At 40.7% G+C, this 19,518-nt stretch overlaps 1 protein-coding gene across 1 annotated transcript; it reads left to right on the top strand.

Moving 5' to 3' along the window:
- Positions 1-5,434: 5,434 nt before the first annotated feature.
- Positions 5,435-19,347, top strand: LOC143127550 (uncharacterized). Its single transcript, XM_076289119.1, has 5 exons — positions 5,435-5,705; positions 16,170-16,520; positions 17,593-17,725; positions 17,846-17,894; positions 18,568-19,347. Exons 1-5 carry the CDS (start codon positions 5,636-5,638, stop codon positions 18,697-18,699), a joined length of 735 nt encoding a protein of 244 aa, XP_076145234.1. The 5' UTR covers positions 5,435-5,635; the 3' UTR covers positions 18,700-19,347.
- The last annotated feature ends 171 nt before the right edge of the window (positions 19,348-19,518 follow it).

The following is a 19,518-nucleotide window of genomic DNA, read 5'->3' as shown; positions in this document are numbered from 1 at the left end:
TTAGTAAATGAGACCCTATATTTGTAATACTGACATAAGACATAAAGCAACAGCTGAAAAGCAGCTCTCCTTGCAGCCACCATTGAAACTGACATATGGACACATATTGTTATTGATGGAGGCCTCAAGATTGATCAACATTAAACAGAGAGATATATTAGGACATCTTATGCCTCTGGCTATATATTTTTTAGCGGTCAAACATAAAAACATAATGCACAAGTTATCAGTATACTGTAGTTGAAAGTATCCAGCTATCATCTATATTTTACACTATTTAGTGTGCCATAATTTATGTTAAAAAAGTAAACATTTTAAGAATATCTGAATTGGATCTTGACAGTCTGCCACTGTTTTCTCTGAAAATTCTGTATAAACAGATAGTTGTTAGCTGGATAATTGGCTGTTTATTGTTGATATATATTGGCACTAAATCACTTTTCCATCAAAAAAAAAAAAAAACATGATACATCCACCTCTTACAACCCAGATCTTTAGTGAAGAGGGAGGTTTGTAACTGGAGATATATTTTTCACTATTCATCTGCCTTCACTGATTGTGCTCTGAGGCATCAAAAGCATGGTTTCTGTATTCATTTTGTATGTTGTGATAAAAGAATGGCTTGGAAGTGTTTGCTAAAACCCTTGTGGCAGATAAAGAGTTTTCCTGATAGTTTTAAATGTGTATAGCTAACTAGATCCTTCCATGTATAAATAACTGAATAGAGGGTCTTAAAATGGTGGAAAAAAAACATAACAAACTAACAAGCTAGTTTCGTAGTAATACAAAAACTTTGTGTGTGTAACCAAATTGTGTATTGTGCTGCGCCACCCAATAATAAATGAGATCAACCCCATTCCATCCCCCCCAAAAGACAAGAAACTATCTCGAAGAACAAAGGAGGTTGTTTTTTTATTTTGGGGGTTATAATTCCTTTGGCCATGATAGTGAGTCTTCTGTTTTATTTCCTAGGTGTGCATATGAATCTTTTTTTCTCATCTGCGGTGGTGTGTCCATAATATGGTGAATGGTAAATATACTGCATTTTTATAGCACTTTTCCACTCCTGAGTACTCAAAGCGCTATCTAGCTAGGCTATCTCTTTCTAAGTTGTACATGCCTTACACCAAATACAACAAAAGCAGCTCCATGATGCTGCAAATGCTGTGCGCAATTCAGTCCAAACCTCAATGTGAGGAAGGGTATGGTGGTTGAAGAGATCACAAGGCAAAACAAGGTAAATGTGAGGAAGGGTATGGTGGTTGAAGAGATCACATGGCAAAACAAGGTAAATGTGCTTGCTGCACTACATGGTCAATGCATTCTAAATAGATTTCCTGCAAACAGCAGCACGGCATTCCACTTGGATGCCAGTCCCACGTAAGGGCTTTTAATGGATCCCTTCTAATCCACTGAACAGAGATGCTAAAAGCCTGTTGTCACAGCAGTACATGGTTTAAATGTGGGCTGCACAGGAAACCAAATAGCTTTGATGGCTAGCATCAGGCCTGTATTGTGTAGTGTACGCTGCACTGGCAGAAGCTGATACGGTGATGGGAATTTGGTGCCGGAAAGACCCATCCGACAGCTGCCAATTACAGGAAGTACTTTTAATCTCACGGATAGCACTGGAGAAGATTTTCGTTAGGTAGGAGGTAAAGGGGCATGAAGTATGGCAGGTGGGTGAGGGAGCTTTATTTAGGGATTCATTCACAGTTGACAAGCAGATCATGTGTCAGATAGATAGTCATATGACATAAATGGCACCCTCCTGTTGCTTTTGCTAAAACAAAATTGGAATTTAAGAAGTCAATGTGAGGAGATGACCTCCCGGAGTGGGATGGGTAAAGCTTTGGAGCTATTCTCAGTAAATACGAGTCTTCTATGTGTTTTGATTGGGGTTAAGGGGCAACAGTTGTTAATATCCTGGCAAGCAATCACACTCATTAAGACTGAATATACTAATTGCTTCCTAAAAGAGAGTTACTAGACATTGTTCTCAGACACTGGACCCATTTAGAGACACAGCTGAAGCCTTATGCTGGGAATGAATGGCTGGGTTAACTAGAATTCATTTAGAATATGAGAGACTTCAGAAATGACCCCACAGCTGCACAACACTGCTATGTCTGCTCCATTTCAATGGCTGATCTTTTGTGTGGGCTTTGCCTAAAGTCTGTTTTGGAAAGAAGAAAGGTTAGGGTGACTTCTCGGTTCAAAGTAAAGTAGACACATGATGCCAGTCACGGTCGCACCATTCAGGGCTACCATTACAAGTCACTCCTAGAATCCTTTTACAACGCCGAGTCAAGTTACTGCCTCTTGTATTTCACTGTTGGTATTTTGTTGTACCTGTAAAATCCTTGAGATGGAACTAAACTTGTGCTCAACCTTCGCTCAGCTTTTTCACAGCATATTTTATGTCCCTTCAGGAGTGTGATAGCACCCCCCAACTGAATTTTCTTTCAATGAAACAGGAGTCTGTTCTCCTTACCGTACCTAGTGCATCTGCCTTGCACATAATCAACTGATGCCATTCACTATTCAAGGTTGTGTAATGCCAATGGACTAGACAATGTCCTAGTGGAATTTTCCCAACCTCCTCCCCTCTGACTTGAGAGCAGGGGGGATGGGTGAACAAGTGATGGGTAGAGCAGTAATTGGGAGGTCGGGACTGCAGGGGGAGGGGCGTGGGATGGATTTAGGGAAGAGGGCGCACGGCTAAAGCTGGCATAGAATCGCCAGCTGGCTCAGTACTAGCCCAAGGCTTTCATGCCAAGCACATGCCAATGCATCGGACAGAAAGAGCAGTGAAACGATGGTGGGGTGGGGGGTGTTACATAACTCAACCTTTGCGGGTTTTTTTCCCACTTCAGAGAATGAACATAGGTCTTGCATGCACATGCACTTGCACATGCACACAAGCACACGCACACACACACACACATAGACCAAGTCTCCAAGATTGCGTCACCACAGATTGTGATTCATGTTGTGTGCCGCGGCATACATAGCGCAAGTGCATCAGCATGTAAAAATCTTTTAAGAGGTCACGAACGCGAACACATTTACTGCATCACCATGTCACAAATACGATTACAATTTAATGAATCTCCTAGTGCACAAGGATCCTCACTTTGTGTGTTTGATATGGGTGCTATGGGTTACACTCTAAAAAAAGATGTGTTAAAATGACATTTCTGTGTGTGCTCAGGGACAACACATTTTGTGTCAATTTCAACACCGCAATTATGTGGAGGTGTTCTTGCAATACTTTATGTCGCAATTCAACGTTATCATTTACTGTATTCTACCAGATGGAAACAGACAAGAGGTTTATGAGAATTTGACAAAAATATTGTGTAGTCTTACAATAGTCAAAAGTCTCACAATAGTCCTACAAAAAAATGTTGGTAAAAATATGGCATACCATGAGACACGAGATCCAGTCACAGAGAAGTACAATCAAGATGCAGAGTTTAATTTGGCTGTATACAGGAGAGAGGCACACACAAAGCACAATGCAGTCCAGAATATGCGTCTCTGACTTGACAAATAATTATCCAGGGTTTAAATACACAACAACAAAGGATAGATAACCATACAGTAACAGTGGCAGAGTCAGGAGACATCCAGGCTACCCTAATCAATGACGCCAATTGCATTTGATGTAAAACAAACAACAAGAAGTGATGTCAACCCTGGTGCCTTACATTATCAATGGTTGGGCGGATATCATACAGGGTCATGAGGTAGGAGTATGTTTTTAATGTCAAAGTGACCTACTAATGAGAAATGCAGAACACATATTAGAATATTGAACTTATTCCACTTTCTCTCAGTCCCCCGTTTTCAGCCTTTATGGCTGGAACATTCATCAAATAATGCCACTGTACTCTCAAACAACAACATGATAATGCAAGGGAGATTTAAGATGATGAGAGCAGAAGAAAATAAATATGCAGTGCGTGTGTGTGTATGCGTGTGTGTGTGTGCGGGCAGGCACGTGCACATATATATATATACACAGGCTGACATGTTCAGTGAGTCAGTACTTTTCTGTTCCTGTTTAAAGAACGTGAATTGAAGGGGAAGGATGAGTTTAGTCATGAACACAAGGGGATTCATTAAGAGTACACATCCTCATCCTCAAAGGTATATATATATATATATGTGTGTGTGTCTGTGTGTGTGTGTTTGAAGATATAGCATTTGACAACAGAAAAGAAAAACAAAGAAAAAATATATCCACAATGAGTCAGTATATATATGTGTGTGTGTGTGTGTGTGTGTGTGACAGAGAGAGAGAGAATGTGTGCATTCATCTTTAAGGATTTGAAGGGGGGAGGATGAGTTGGATCATCAAGTGAAAGGACATGCACAGAGGCACAGAAGCAGGGGGGGCAGGAAGGACAAACCAAGGGGGGGGGGGGGGTTGTAAAGGGAGAGGGAGGGCAAGGGGTGAAAGGCTTATGACAAGGCAGTAGGTATAAGCCCATGTCATTAGCCAGAGCAGAAGTGAGAAGGTTTTTCAAATGTCATTGGTATTCTGCCCTGGAACAGGGATGTGTGGTATGTCAGAGTCACAGGGCATACGAAAGACATCAGGCACAGGAGTTCCGTTGTGAATGGTTCCATATAGTGATTTGCTGTTGGTTGCTGTCAACTTGTGGAAGCTATTTACTGATCTATACTTACAACCACACTGGCAGGCCTTGTGGAAACCGCTGGTCTAACTGCAGCAGTTTATAACGATTCTTAAAAGGCTTTCCAGAAGAATTAAAGGGGAAAGATTTCAAACTGGGCTGAGACCTAATATTACTCTTTTCCTGTGAAGTTTGAATTTTATGTAACCGGATTCGAGTATGCAACAAACACAAGAGCTAAAGCAACCTACATTTAGAAGGCAAACGAGGACAGTACGACCACATAGTTATGCACATGTGCACAAGCCCTTTTTAAATGACTCTGGGTTTGACATCTGCAGGTGTTGCCCTGTCAGTTAGAGATCAAGCAATGTGGGACAATCCTGACAACCACGAGCTTCTCTGAAGCAGTGAACATATCTATAAATATCCAATGTTTATTCAACCTGCTCTGACACATCTTGAGATTCAAAATGTCTCAGTACTGCCCTCTGCTGTACAAATGCTAAGCTTCATCCTGTTTTAAAAGTGATAGCTTTTGCTTTTGATTCAGCAAGTTGTTTTCTTTATGTAAATGCTTAAAGAATCTTTGATTATTTTTTTTTAGTTTTTAAAATAGACTAGTATAACCCATAAGCAAGCATGTGCAAGAGAAAGAGAGGGAGAGAGAGAGAGAGAGAGAGTGTGAGAGTGTGTGTATGTGTGTGTGTATGTGTGTGTCTGTTTGTGGTAACACGTAAAGAGAAAGAGAGGAGGTGGAATGGAAAAAAAGTAGCCTACTGAGCACATCTGTCTGTATGGTTCACTTCCTTTCCGCGGAGACAGCGATCAGAGTAGAACAAGTCGTAAGAACTGAAACTAAGGCAAAGCAAAAGAAAGCTGTATTAATGGAGTAGGCCACCGGAATTCAACAAGTCTATAAAAGAAGAAAAGGTGGACAGTAAACCAGAGCAGTAGAGGAGAAGCAGAGAGAAGACAAACACGTCAAAATGGCCTATAGATTGACACCCAGACACTCGTTCTTCTGTGCCCTGATGTGTCTCGTCTTCCCACACACAGGTATGATATGCCACTGATCCAGTCCTTAGACAGCACAAGCCAGCTCAAACCTAAGAATGTAGACAGTATTGCTCTTGTCATAGAACAACATGGAGAAGGGTTTGACATGTTTGCTATTGTATTGCTTTTGCAATAATTAATGATAAGTTACAACATTATCAGTAGAATGGCCTGCTTGCATAAAGATCTGATATTTATAACATTGCGTTACAAATGGACATAACTAGGTCATTTTTGGATATCACTGTTGTAAATTATGGTCCCTAACCATTCATAATCAATACATTAAATAAGAGGGATCTTGATAACTATAAAACATGTTTTGCAGTAGAACTGTTCATCATTCCGAGGTGCAAAATTGCAAGCTACACAATTTTTTTATCAATGTGCTGTCTAACCCTTTGACGACAACCTTTAGGGACTAAAAAACGATTTTATCTTGGGTTGTAAAGTTGAATGCCATTATGTTATTTTAGTATTTCACTTAATAGTTTTGATGTAAACAGTTCAACACTCCTTGAGCACATTGGGAAATGTGGCTATAGTTGATTCTGGCCCCACAATTTTAGAAGAGATCCCGCACATTGTCCATTCCGCATGCAAATATTTATTAGAATATAACACAACATTTCGGTCTTAGACCTTTTATCACTTAAATAAGGAATTTACCTGATGAAGGTCTGAGACCGAAACGTTGTGTTATATTCTAATAAATATTTGCATGCGGAATGGACAGTGTGTGGGATCTCTTATAAGCCACTGATCGACGACCTATGGTCATCTCCGACGCACCTACAGTATCCCCAAAAAAGAGGTGTGCAAAAGCTTTGCCACTTTGAACTGGGCCCCACAATTTTGCAATGAAAGCACTACACCCCTGCTTACACTTATAAATAAAAAATATGAACTGTGGTAACCATCATTATATTTGATAATGATGTCTGTTGCACAAACTATGGTAGCTGGCCAATATTTATGAGATATATTACATAACACCATGTTTTACCAAGAATTAATGGAATATGTTGATGAGTCATTCTGCCAGCCCACCAGCCCAGCCCAGAATGCATTTTCCTCCTAAATTGAGCTGATTGTAGCATAAATAACATACACACATCATGAATACAAATTAATACTGTGAACGAGCTTAGCACAGCAGCGTGCAGTGAAAATAGAATGAGATATTTATTATTTAAGTATGCTCACGCATAAGAAATGATATGTGTTGAGTGGCCTCCAGACTTCAGATCTTCTGATTATATTCTGGTATAAGAAAAATGCCAGCCTGTCAAGTAATGAAATATGGTCAGCAATCTATGGTGATGTCAATAGGAAACCTGTCCAGGAAATGTAGAATATTTAATGATGCTCCCTGCACACTTCCTGGATCTTGAGAAGTACAAGTCCTGGAGGGGGAGCTGAGGAGGTCCCAGTGTTTTTTTCTGCTGACATTACTACTTGCTGTTGCTGTTCCTCTCTTGTTCACAGGACAGATTCAATGGCAGCAGTGTAGAACTGGATCAGCAGATCAACAGCACACATAGGCAGGGGTTGCTGTATTTGCTCTGTTCACTGACACAAAGCAGGGTGCAATCAAGCATAAATAGGTTGAATAATGAGTGGATGTGGCAGTGAAGTCATTCTTTATCAGGCAATTACGCTGATTTGACCACCTTAATACATTCCCATAGAGCTCATTTATAGTTTTGCTCTGAAGGAAACTCACCTTGTGAACAGAGGTTTATACCAGACGGAGGTTCTTCTGCAACACAAACAATAGCATAACCCACCATAAAATAATTTAGAGCAGGGGTTCTCAAAGTTTTTAATTGGTGAGGGCCAATTCAGGAACCCAACATTGAACTGAAGGCCGCCATAGGGGCGGGGGGAGAAAAAGAAAAAAAAAACCTGGAAAAAAAATCCCATTTGTAATCATTTTAATGAAATGCAAAAAAAAAAAAAAAAATCGCAATGCACACACAATCCCTGGGGTTCTCTACCCTCAACAGACAAATTTGGGATATAACAGTTCTGGTTGCAGTCCATTTCAAGTACAAACGTATTTAGAACAAACAGTCTCAGTGTGCCTTGCTTCTTATCAGCATAGGCCTTATTCAGGGCCAATTCCAGCTACCAAAGCACCACAGGAAAATCTGACGGCCACGAAACACCACTAAACGGAGATTCATTCTTTTCAAAGCACACAGTACAGTTGTACAGTTTTAACAGTTTTACAGATGTTATCAGATGTTATTGCGGGCCGCCAGAAATGTTTCCGCGGGCCGCCATTGGCCCCCGGTCCGCACTTTGAGAACCTATGATTTAGAGGTTATATTTGAAAAGAGTGTTACTTTGAAGGAAGTTACTTACACATACACACATATGTCTGCACGTGGACTTACTTCAGTAAGTATATATTTTGATCCCGTGAGGGAAATTTGGTCTGCATTTATCCCAAAATGTAAATTAGAAACACACTCAGCACACAGTGAGGTGAAGCACACACTAATCCCGACGCAGTGAGCTGCCTGCTACAGCGGCGCTCGGGGAGCAGTGAGGGGTTAGGTGCCTTGCTCAACCGTTCCTACTGGTCGGGGTTCGAACCGGCAACCCTCAAGTTACAAGTCTGGTTACAAGTCCGAAGCGCTAACCAGTAGGCCACGGCTGCCCTGGCAGCATGTGCGGACACACATTAGAATTGCTTGTGTCACCAAATGAATAAAATAATTTTGCCAAGTTCTTAAATTAGCTTTAGGTCACATATGATGATGGCAGTCATATTGCCATTGCCCCCATATTAGAAGCCAGATTATTCAAAGATAGGCTAAACACCTGTGATGAAGTAGTCTAATTACAATTACAAAACATGCCAAATGAAAAATGATGAATAAAATGCATGCTATGACAAATTAAAGCACATGTGTAAGGGATAATGGACGACACAGAGTTCTGGTATCAGAAAGATAATGCACGTTCAGAGTGGTAATGCGGCCATGATGCAAAACGAAATGTATGTCGGGAGGGAAACAAATTGGACATTATTTTCACAAAAAGTTTAGATATCTGCAGCCATTTTATTTGATTGGTCATTTTCAACGGCATCATAAAATTACATAAAAATTACTGTGCCAAACTGTGTGACTGCAAATGTGTGTTGTTTGGCAACAGAAGAACTATTGCTTGGTGGAAAACGATTGTTTTCTATAACTTAACTTAATTTTTGTTGTTGTGTTTAATTTATGAAATCTTGCTAGGTAGTAAACATTTTTTTAAATGTAGTAAGCCCCAAGAGGCCATGGTTTACAATGATTTTAGAACAGGCAAGTTGATGCTAAACATGTTGAATGTCATTATTTATGAGTGATCAAACACTCTTCTGTGGACACATTGTTTTACGGCGAAGTCATAAGGTGTCACAAATTTGACATAAAAATGAACATATGAAATTCAGGAGGATAACTGTATTAAATACATTCTCATATTAATCCTTTATTTATTATTAAATATGTGATAATTGATAGTAGTTACTTACAACTTCTGGATATATTTTTTTCCATTTGTGAAGAATTGCCAGCATTTGACTGGTTGCTGTTTTTGCTCTTTTCTCTGACACAAAGCAGAGTGCAATCAAGCGTAAAGGTGAAGTCAGTGATTCTAGTAGGCCCAAGGATGGATTACTGCACGGGCCTACCGGGCCCAGGCCCAGGGGCCCAAGGGGTCAGGGGCCATGAAGCCCAAGCCTTTGCATGGAATCATTGCCTCAATATCAACAAATCAGGATGTAGGCTATGAATCTGATTGAATTTAGTATTGGCCGTCCCTAAAATGCACCAGAATACAGGAAATCACATCAAACTAATTTTCTGGGGAGGACCCCCAAACCCCCCCCTCCCACATATACGACAATTAGTGGGGGGCCCTTAATACATCTGGGCCCAGGGGCCCGAAAGTTCATAATCCGCCCATGAGTAGGCTTACATGTTTTGTCAAATTCATGGTCCTTTATCTCAGTTGTGGTTAGTATAGTATAGTACAAATATAGTGGAATATTGTGTTAGACTTGTATGGGGGGAAGTAGGAACATTTTGATCTGACTTTAATTTTGTTGCATTTAGTTTCATTTAGTTGCATTAGACCTTGACAGAAGGGTTTGGGTGGGCCATCATTTGATCAACAGCGGAATAACAACCACAAAGCCTTTTGCACGAACTTGGCTCAGAGCGTAGCAAGGTCGACAACATTTTATGCCCATCTGTGCAAAATAAAGTGACATGCATGCTGGTGAAAACTGCATACACGTTGAATACATTAAAACCTTCCATTTTGCCTTTTTAAACAAAATAGGGTTGTTCAAGTTCCTTATTTATTATATAGGGATTGTCAATTTTTTTTTGTTTTTTTTCCCGTCATCTACTTCCTGAATTTTTGGTCAACGATACCCGATACGGCACAAGAAATTTGGTGGGTATGTAGCCCCACTAGACTTTTACGGAAAAATTTCGTTTGGTCCCCGGGGGCCACTCGCCCCCCGCGCTGGGAACCCCAAAACCCAAAAAATTTTATTTTCCTAAATAACTACCTGAACCGTGGCACCGAGGATGAAGACATTTTTATGGTATGTTGGTCTCAAGGGCCCACATCAACCTAGCCCATAATCACTCATTTGCAGGCTCGGACTGGTAATCTGTACAACCGGTGGGCCGGTCCACATGAATTTTTTTATTTATTTATTTTTAAGTTATTTAGACAAGGCCTATTTGCGGCCCGTCATGTAGGCATAGGCCTAGCCTATAAATGCAGTTGCATCCATTTGGCTTGGGGGGTGACAGGTCAATCATTTTGGCCTCTTTCATGACAGATTCAGTGTGTGTTACGATCGCGCCCCCCTGCCCCACCCCTCAAGTGGATTTGTCCAAGCAGCCGCTAGGTTTGTGGGGAAATATAGCCTACGAGTGCATGGTAGCCTAGTACAGGGGTTCCCAAACTTTTCCACGACAAGGCCCCCCAAATACTACTAGGTTCTGGCCAAGGACCCCCTTGATGTGTTATTAAACCCATCGACAATACTACGGCAAATGTAAAAATACATAGCTAATCCTAATAATTATTTTAGCCACAAGCACTTCGCGATGGAGCAGTGTGTAAAAATTGCATTTGGGGCTTTCTGCTAGAGAGCTATCAATTTACTATTACTCCCAGTCATTATCATGGAAAATATAATGTTCAGATATGCGACAAATTATTATAATGGCATTGTATAACAACACTCATAGGTTTATTTTACATTTTTCGAATGTATTTATTTGTTTCTTTTATTTTTCCTTCCAACTTGCTGAGGCCCCGCTGGCACCCCCTCGCGGCCCCCCAGGGGGCCCCGGCCCCCACTTTGAAAACCACTGGCCTAGTAGGTGCCCTCCGCTGGCTGGTGTTCACATCATCACAGTTTAACCGTAAACAGCAACCAGAGGTCTATTCCATAAGGATATTGTTTATTAGACGTTAGTTGCACGCGCTACCAAGAGCTTCCATTTACTGCACCATGTAGGCTAAACAGTGCGGTTCTGTCAACATAAAAAAAAACTACGGGTAGTCTACCATTTTCGCACAACTTGGTGGAAAGTAGCACAGGTTAAAGAAAATCCATTCATTTTTGGAGCTGATCCTACTCAAAAGGAACTTCAAAGTATTTCCCATATAGTAGGCCTAGCCTTTTAGCTCACAACTAGCCTGGGGGTCGTTTCTAGAAAAGTTAGCAACGACGTTGCTCAACCACCATGGTACGACGCAACTTGCGACCAAACAACGACACTGTTACACCTGTTTCCAGAAAGCATCGTACCTGTGTCGCAATTCACTACCTCCGACGTTCGAACACCGTAGTTCCAACAACGTTGTTGATGATGCAGCGATACATATCATTGGTGGAAACAGTGGCAACGTATAATACCCCACCCCCTAGAAATGTTCTGTCACGGCCTATGTCGACACTTTTCTAATCTAAACCGAGTGATTAATACTGGCATTGTCATTGCCATCAGCCAAAACCTAAACCTATTGCAAGCATATAAAACAGTTAATTTAAGCAGACCAATATGAGTCATTATTTGTGTTGAATATCTATGTTGGAAAAAATATATAGCCTGGACAAATGTCTGGGTATCCCATAGCATATCAACTGTCTCGTGGCTTAACGGCAGCGCGTCAGTGCACTGAGCGCTCGGCCGGAGTTTGCGTCCTATGTCTTCTTTTCATCTCTGACTAAGAGTAGGCCTACGAGACACAACAATAGGTTTTTACCATATTTATGTATATAGTTACTCTACATCGAGAGACCATAGGTAGGCCTATAATACATCAGTCAAAATCAATTGAATGTCACACTAGTTCACCTGCAGGTAGCGAGAAGCAAGAGGACAATCTCACATCATAAGAAAATCGAACCTACAACGTTGGGGTAATAAATCATCTGCTTTAGCCACTACACTATTTATCACTGCTGATGTAAGGGACCGTGAAGATTATAATACTAAAAGCAAGGCAATACTTGAATTAACATAAATAGCAAGAATGAGCCAAGTAGGGGAGTCAGTGTCTTAATCAAAATTAAGCTACAGGATAGATCAATCATTGAGTCACGAGATAAACATCCACTTCGCAAATTTTGGTTAGGCGGTTGTGATTTTTGGTTAGGCGCTCCGGACACCAACAGGAACTACCAAGGAACAACACAAGTGCGACTGCCTAGGGGCAGTAGTTCAAACGACCAAACTTTGCGTCCTTGTTTGCGATTGAGAGTTCGAACTACCCTTTCTAGAAACACCAAATCCAAGAACGATGGAGCGTACTACCAAGGTTGCGACGCAAGTTAGCAAACGATGCTTTCTAGAAACGACCCCCTGGCTAGCGCCACTAGCTCACAACGACAGTGAAAGTGAAACTTGGAAAGTGGAAGTCTCTCCACCGAGTGTTACATTAAATGCACAATCAATCGCGATTCGCGAGTCGATGCAGGTAAAAAGTAGGCCATCAACTGGTAGGTTAGTAACGAAGGTAGCCTAATTTTGCAAAATGTGATGACGGCACACAAACTTGGGCAAAAAAGTTTAGTATGCTATACACTTGTGGTGATAGCCTACAGTTAATGTGAATCGCGGACTATAACCAAAGTAAAGGAGATTTGCACCAAATTAAGGCTGTGGTTGTGTTTCTACAACATGTTGGCACAAAACGTAATTTCTGTCAACTATGACGATGTCCATGTTCAGTAGCCTATATTTTTTATATTTTTTGACGTGGTTTAATGCATTGGGTAACATGACGTGAGACAGACAGAATATGAGACTGTCTTGCCTATCCCTGATGAATCCTGTCCTTCTCAAATCACTTTAAAATGGTGTGATTAGCAACCAGAATTAAAAAAAAAATCCCGGAGACGGAGAGACACCCCCGGACCCCCTTGTTATTGTGATTATAGGCTATAGATCTAAAATCTAAATGTTTAATGTTTGGGTTCAGTTTATGAAGTGTTGCTACAGCATAGGGTTACTGGGTGTTTGTTATTTATGGGGGGAATCAGGGGGGGGGGGGGGGTTCGTCGGTCCAGTGGTGGGCCGCCGGTCCAGGAGAAAATTGCCAGGGCCGAATTTTTTCCCCAGTCCGACCCTGCTCATTTGTGATTTGCAGGGGACCCCCCCCCCCCGGTAAAAAATGAAAATGCAATATCATTTTGCTTTAATCGCCCCTCTCTTCAGTTAAGATGTTCAGAACTGCACCAAATTTTATGTGTATGATTAACCTGACATTCTCTGGGGGTATGCCAAGTTTCGTAGAATTTCATCCATGGGGGGGTCTAAAAACATGACTGTACACTCATTGGCCTGTAGATGGTGGTGCACACATATACACACGCTCTGGCCACAACACGTTCGCTACGTGATGGTTTTCTAATGGAAAATATAGGCTACCTGAAAGATAACCTGTCTATGATGCATCCTAAACACCGGGCTGGGACATTTAGCTCAAAGTCTCAAAAAGCATCTGAGTCAACGTTCATTCCCAAACACCCATATAGGCTACTTCAATCCTCTATTTTCAAAGGTGATTCAAGTAAGGAAGAGCATGGCTCAAAGTAAAGTAACTAGGACTGAAACTACATAAATTCGTCAAAATGAATAATTTGTGTCAACTCGCCGCAATGTAGATTTATTAACGCACCCGTGATCTCCATTTAAAGCAAATGTTTTAAAGCGCACGTTGAGAGGGCAGGGCTGTACCTACACATATTTGTATTGCACATGCTACAAAAATCATTCTTTGCTATGGACGATTTAGTACCAACGTTACACCGGTCCAATACAGTTTTGCCTATGGCTAGACGTTTTTTGTTTGTTCGAAGTGTGTGTTTAGGGTGTGAGAGGGGAGTCGATGTGCTTTGATTCCAGCTTGGTAGTAGTAGTCCATGCGACTAAAAAACACGTGTGTGTGTGAAGTATCCAAACAATGATAACGCTTTCATTATGGCTGCTTTAGCCACAGACCTTGAGCTACTGCACAGTGGGTTGGGTTCCATTTAGAAGTGTCGCTTTCCGTGATTTACACAGCTGCGTGAAATGTATTAGGCCTACTGATATGCAAAACTATTAACTTTTCGCCAAGAGGTGGCAGCTTAAGTTGGCTTGATACTGTAAGCCATTGGTTCCCAAAGGAGATTTTATTTGGGTCGCCAGCATAGCCTAGTGACAATTTATGTTGTGTAATATAGGGCCTACCTATAGCTTATAGTTTGTTAACAGTCACGGTTTTGTAATAACTCCCTCTATGCATTTTTGCATTTAGAATAGCTCTGAAACCGGGGTCGAACACTTCGCAGGGGGGGCGCCAGTGCGTGGATATCTCAATCGCAAAATGAAACAATATTTCTATCGGGCGCCTACCATGGACTAGGCTGGGTGAACTCAGCCTGATCTGCCGGCGATTCCTTTTCGATTTCTTAAAATATTGAGCTTGATCTGGCGAAAGCCAGACTAACCATGGACCTCATAGTTGCAAAATGCAAGGGAACATGAATCAGCATATTATTTTCAAAACACAAACGGACAGTAGCTCTTCAACTTGGCCCGTTAAAATGTGTATGAACAGTCTAGCAACGCATTTCATGAAGGCCCTTTTGGACATGTCAGTTATTTGCACCACTGGGTAAAACGGCATTTTGTTTTAGACTACTGGTATTTAATTTGTGCATTGACAATAAAGCTGAATATCATATATGAACTAGATGACTAAACTTATGCATATGTAGAAGAAGAAACATTCACAAAAATCCATGACATGACCTCTCTTCTTGATAGCTGTTGAAAACTGCATTGAACTGACAGGGATTGTTTTGTTTAATAATAAATAAATACATCTGCTACCTTCTGCTTTTCCCAAATACAATGTTACCTACAGGTGTACCTTTCATCAGTCCAGTTGCAATGGATGGACTGTGATGAACTGCCCTACTTGTGATTGTTTAGATATTTTAAAGGTTTTATAACAATGCTACACATTTTTTGGCAAGTGCTACAAATCTATTCACCTTTGCAGTTCCAGTAGGCTACTTGTGTGCGGCCCGCAAACACACATTCCAAACAAGCATACACAAAAGTTTCAAGAGTGGGGGATGGAGTAGAAGATGGAGACAAATTCATTAATATGATTTATTTTCGCGGAATGGATGTACAGGACTGAGCGGCGGTCATATTTTGTACATCTAGTTATTACATGGTCTCTGGTTTATTTATTTGAAATATGTTATTTTAGGTAGAATACTTGATAAGTTAAGCCTATAAAAAAAGTCACAACCGGCCATTAGCCTACCTCATGTAATTACTTTAAAGCCTACTACTAGTGATGGACAGAACTCATAATACAACAAAACTAAAAGTCAATAAAGTAACATTCATGATGGTATAAGTCACAGAAAATACATATTATTGAAATCAATACAAAGGGGTCTAGGCATCCTATAAAGGCTGGTCCCTTTTAGTTTTGTTCATCTCAGTCTAAAATATCAGGTCAACAGACAAATAATTGGTACATATAATTATCTTCATACATTAAATCTGAAAAAAAAAAAAAATATGTTTAAGTGAAGTGTGAACAAAATATTTATCTTCCTTTACAAACCATGTGCCAACCAAAAAAGTGTCAGGAAGTGGTATTTTAAGTGTAACAGGCTGTAAGTAGGTCAGGGCAATGCTTGTGGTCAGCACATCAACAACAGGTTTCAGGATATTCTCTATTGCTAACCGACGGAATTTGACATTTCATTTTCACAGAAAATCACTTCATCAACTTATCCAATTGTTAACGAGAGCCAAAAAGTCATCATTAACTCTCATTAACAGTTGGAATTATGGAGATCCCCTCAACACCAATCAGTGCATGTGCCTAAGCGATTTTTTAATCCACTTTTTTCGACAGGAATATCAAACAAGGGGATATTCATTGCTCTTACAAAAGAAGAAACAGCCATGGTCCTGAGCTGTGTTCTATCTGGGAATATGAAAGTGGTTCAGACAAGCTGGGAGAAGGGCATCAGCCCTAACAGAACAAATGTAGGGACTTTTCACCCCGAACATGGCTCCCATGTCCCTGACCAGTACAAAGACCAGGTGGAGCTCTTAGATGACAAATCCACCCCCAACAAGACCACCTTGAGGCTGAAGAACGGGGTGATGAATGAGACCAATATCTTCTGCTGTGTGTTCAACACCTTCCCCTCAGGGACACTGGACAGCTGCATAGACATCAGCAAAAACAACGACACCCAAGGTACAAAACAACTCCTTCTTCCCACCTGGTGGTGGCTGTTTAGTTCATGGGACAGCATTAATTCATTTCAATTCAGTTTTATTTATTGTTATTGTTAGTGTGATGCAAAGCCCGGAGCCTGAAATGCACCAAGCAAAGCACCAAGACAACGATGCCAAAGAAAAGCTCCCGTTAACAAGGGGAAAGCTTTAGGGGACTCAAGCTCGTAAGGGCCAACCCCACTGGCTTGGGATCAGCTGGGTGGAGAGTAGAGAGTGGTTAGACTATCAAAGCATTGTGACACTACACATTGTGACACATTTGGGTGTATTAGATATCTGCTCAAACCTCTATTCCTGGAAGCCTAACTCAACTCTGGCCCAGTCTTCACTGGTTAAGTGTCTCTAATCAGACCATCATGTTTGTTTCTTTTCTATAACTAGGTATCCTGTTGACTGAAGAATAAAACATTAAGTTAAAACAATAATATAAAAATACATATGTAATTATCGAGGAATACTTTGAGAGTCCTATCTATTTTGAAAAGCTTTGAAGAGCTTAGTAGTGCCATACAACTGATGCACATCAGGACAGCAGTGTCGAAAGTTGTGACATGGCCACTTTCAAACCTACACCTTTTTCCCCCTACCTTGGTTATTTGGCAGCTTAGCCAAACTAGAGCTAAAAGGGGAAATGAAGGGAAACGGAAAACAAATGGGACTCATCACTGGGGAGTTCCATTCAGTCTTTCAGACTTTCGACATTGCATCCATGGATAAATATTGCACTAGATCTTAATGTTGCTGGTTTAACAAAAGGATTGATTGATGTATAAAAGAGTCTGAGTCTGTTGCGGTTGAAAGAAAGAAAGCGTCTGTTTAAGGGCAGTAGCTGATATTCTCTGTGTAGAACATGTGAGGTGTCTGTGGTAGCGGTAGCTGTAGAATGCTGTCTCTATGTAGCTGTGATGTTTTGACCTGGAACATGATGACCCCTTTCATCAGTTCTCAACGAATTGGGTACCTCCTTAGTGCTGTCATCCCATCTCTCTCTCTCTCTCTCTCTCTCTCTCTCTCTCTCTCTTTCTCCATAGCACTGACACAAGAGAAATCTACAGGGGATGACCAAAGGCTTGTGAGACATTGGGCATTACTGGTTGGAGGCAGCTTTCTTGCTCTCCTCATTTTGAGCATGTTCATATTCTTTTGCTGGAGAAAAAAAAGAAGGTATTACTGTCACACACACACGCACGCACGCACACACGCACACACGCACACATACACACACACACACACACACACAAAAATATTTTAATAGGATAATAGAATATACGCTTCTTTTTCCAGGGCAAACTCATTTCAGATACAGAGTGCAGAGCCACGGTCAGAATCAGAGGTAAGAGTCAGATGAGGTACACCTCAAACACTGAGAGAACACATCTACATTGTGTAAAAATATCCTTATCGTGTTTTTTGGTCTATTGGTTACCTTGGCAGCTGGAAACCACACCGAGGCTCAAGCATCTCATTTCCTGTTTTGTTTCTTTTGTGACGGCAACATGTGGTTAAGTCTAGATAGTCAAGCCTTTTATTCAACGGCTAAATTAAGATGACACCTCGAAAAGTAATCTCATAATTTTCCATGAAGCAAGACAGCAAGTATGAGTGTGATACAGATCTTAAGCTTGCAAGGGAACATTGATTCCGCATTGAAGGCACTTTCACAACCTTCACTCACCTGTCGTCAGTGAGAATTGCATACTACTTAGTATAACAATATAGACCTACAGTCTTAAACAAATGTGTTGAAAACAACACACCTTGCGTTGTTTTTAACACATTTCTGTGTCCAGTTTGTGTCGTTTCCTTTTTTTATGTTACACAATATGTGTTGAAAATAACACAACTTGCATTGAAAACAACACAACTTGCTCTGGGTTTTTTTTAACACATCTTTGTGTCCAGATAGGGACAACACATTTGTTAAGAGTGTAATTAATCTCATCTGGGGTGGGATTGAAATTATAATTCTGTTTTACTGAGTGAATTCTCTCACACCATTCCTGCAGGCACATTCTGAGAGCTTTGCCCAGCCAAACCCCTCTCAAGGATTTGACCCATCTAAACTGTACGCCAAAATTAAACAGGACCTGTACTATGGTCGGCTGTGGAAGTCCTACCAAGGGAGACCACAAACCTAGAGCCCAGGATCCCTCCCAAGGAAGATTTGAAGACCATTCTCCTCCACAGACAAAGGAGGAACCTATAAAGAAACATTACAAAATATACTTCTCTGAATGTGAAAACAGTACAAAGATTTTCAATGACTTAGTTGCTTACACACTAGGAATGCAAACCACACCCACGTACATGTATGCACAATGTAAATAAATCCATGCAAAATGTAAATGTGACATAGGTCTATTTACATTACTCTGTATAATTATGCTATGAGATGAACATTGCACAATTGCTTTATGTAGACTGTATCCAGTTATTTTTAAATAATGTAGACAAAATGAAGATTGCTTTGAACATAATTAAATTGTGTTATCGTTCAACTTTGATAGTGGCAATGACCAGCTACATACTGGTGAATAATATAACACATATTACACTTTTTACAGGTGGTTTAGGTGCTATTTAGGCCTATTCCTATTTTAGGAGATGTGTTCAATGGACTCAGTCCAGATGTTTTTTTTTTACTTAGGTCACTCTGTTGCTTCTGAATTCCATTTTTACTTGCATATGTATCACTTATGGCTCACTTCAACTATGCATTATGTGAAGCCTACAGTCTAATAGTGGACCTATATACAATAATAATAAAAAAAAGCTTTTGATTTTTATGAAGTGTGGTGTACCGCACAACTTTGTTTTTGGATTTTGGTGGTGTTGTGTCTGAAGAAAAAAATGTTGCAGTAGGCAATTGTTTGCTTCGTGTTTCTCATAATTTTGCTTTCAGTATACAAAGCACAGTTAGGCTACTCCCCGTTAAGAGCATTTAACTCCACACACGG

Source organism: Alosa pseudoharengus, unplaced genomic scaffold, assembly GCF_046254945.1.
Source record: "Alosa pseudoharengus isolate Yale_2024_CS ecotype anadromous, Long Island Sound unplaced genomic scaffold, YU_APseudo_1.1 YU_APseudo_1.1_scf_17, whole genome shotgun sequence".
Lineage (NCBI taxonomy): Eukaryota > Metazoa > Chordata > Actinopteri > Clupeiformes > Clupeidae > Alosa > Alosa pseudoharengus.
Note: the sequence above shows the minus strand (reverse complement) of the source record. Positions and strands in the feature narration are given on the sequence as shown.

Coding starts and splice junctions, on each gene's coding strand:
- LOC143127550 (XM_076289119.1), top strand. CDS start 5,636: ATGGCCTATAGATTGACACCCAGACACTCGTTCTTCTGTGCCCTGATG. Junction 5,706..16,169: donor TCTCGTCTTCCCACACACAG/GTATGATATGCC, acceptor TTTTTTCGACAG/GAATATCAAACAAGGGGATA. Junction 16,521..17,592: donor CAAAAACAACGACACCCAAG/GTACAAAACAAC, acceptor CTTTCTCCATAG/CACTGACACAAGAGAAATCT.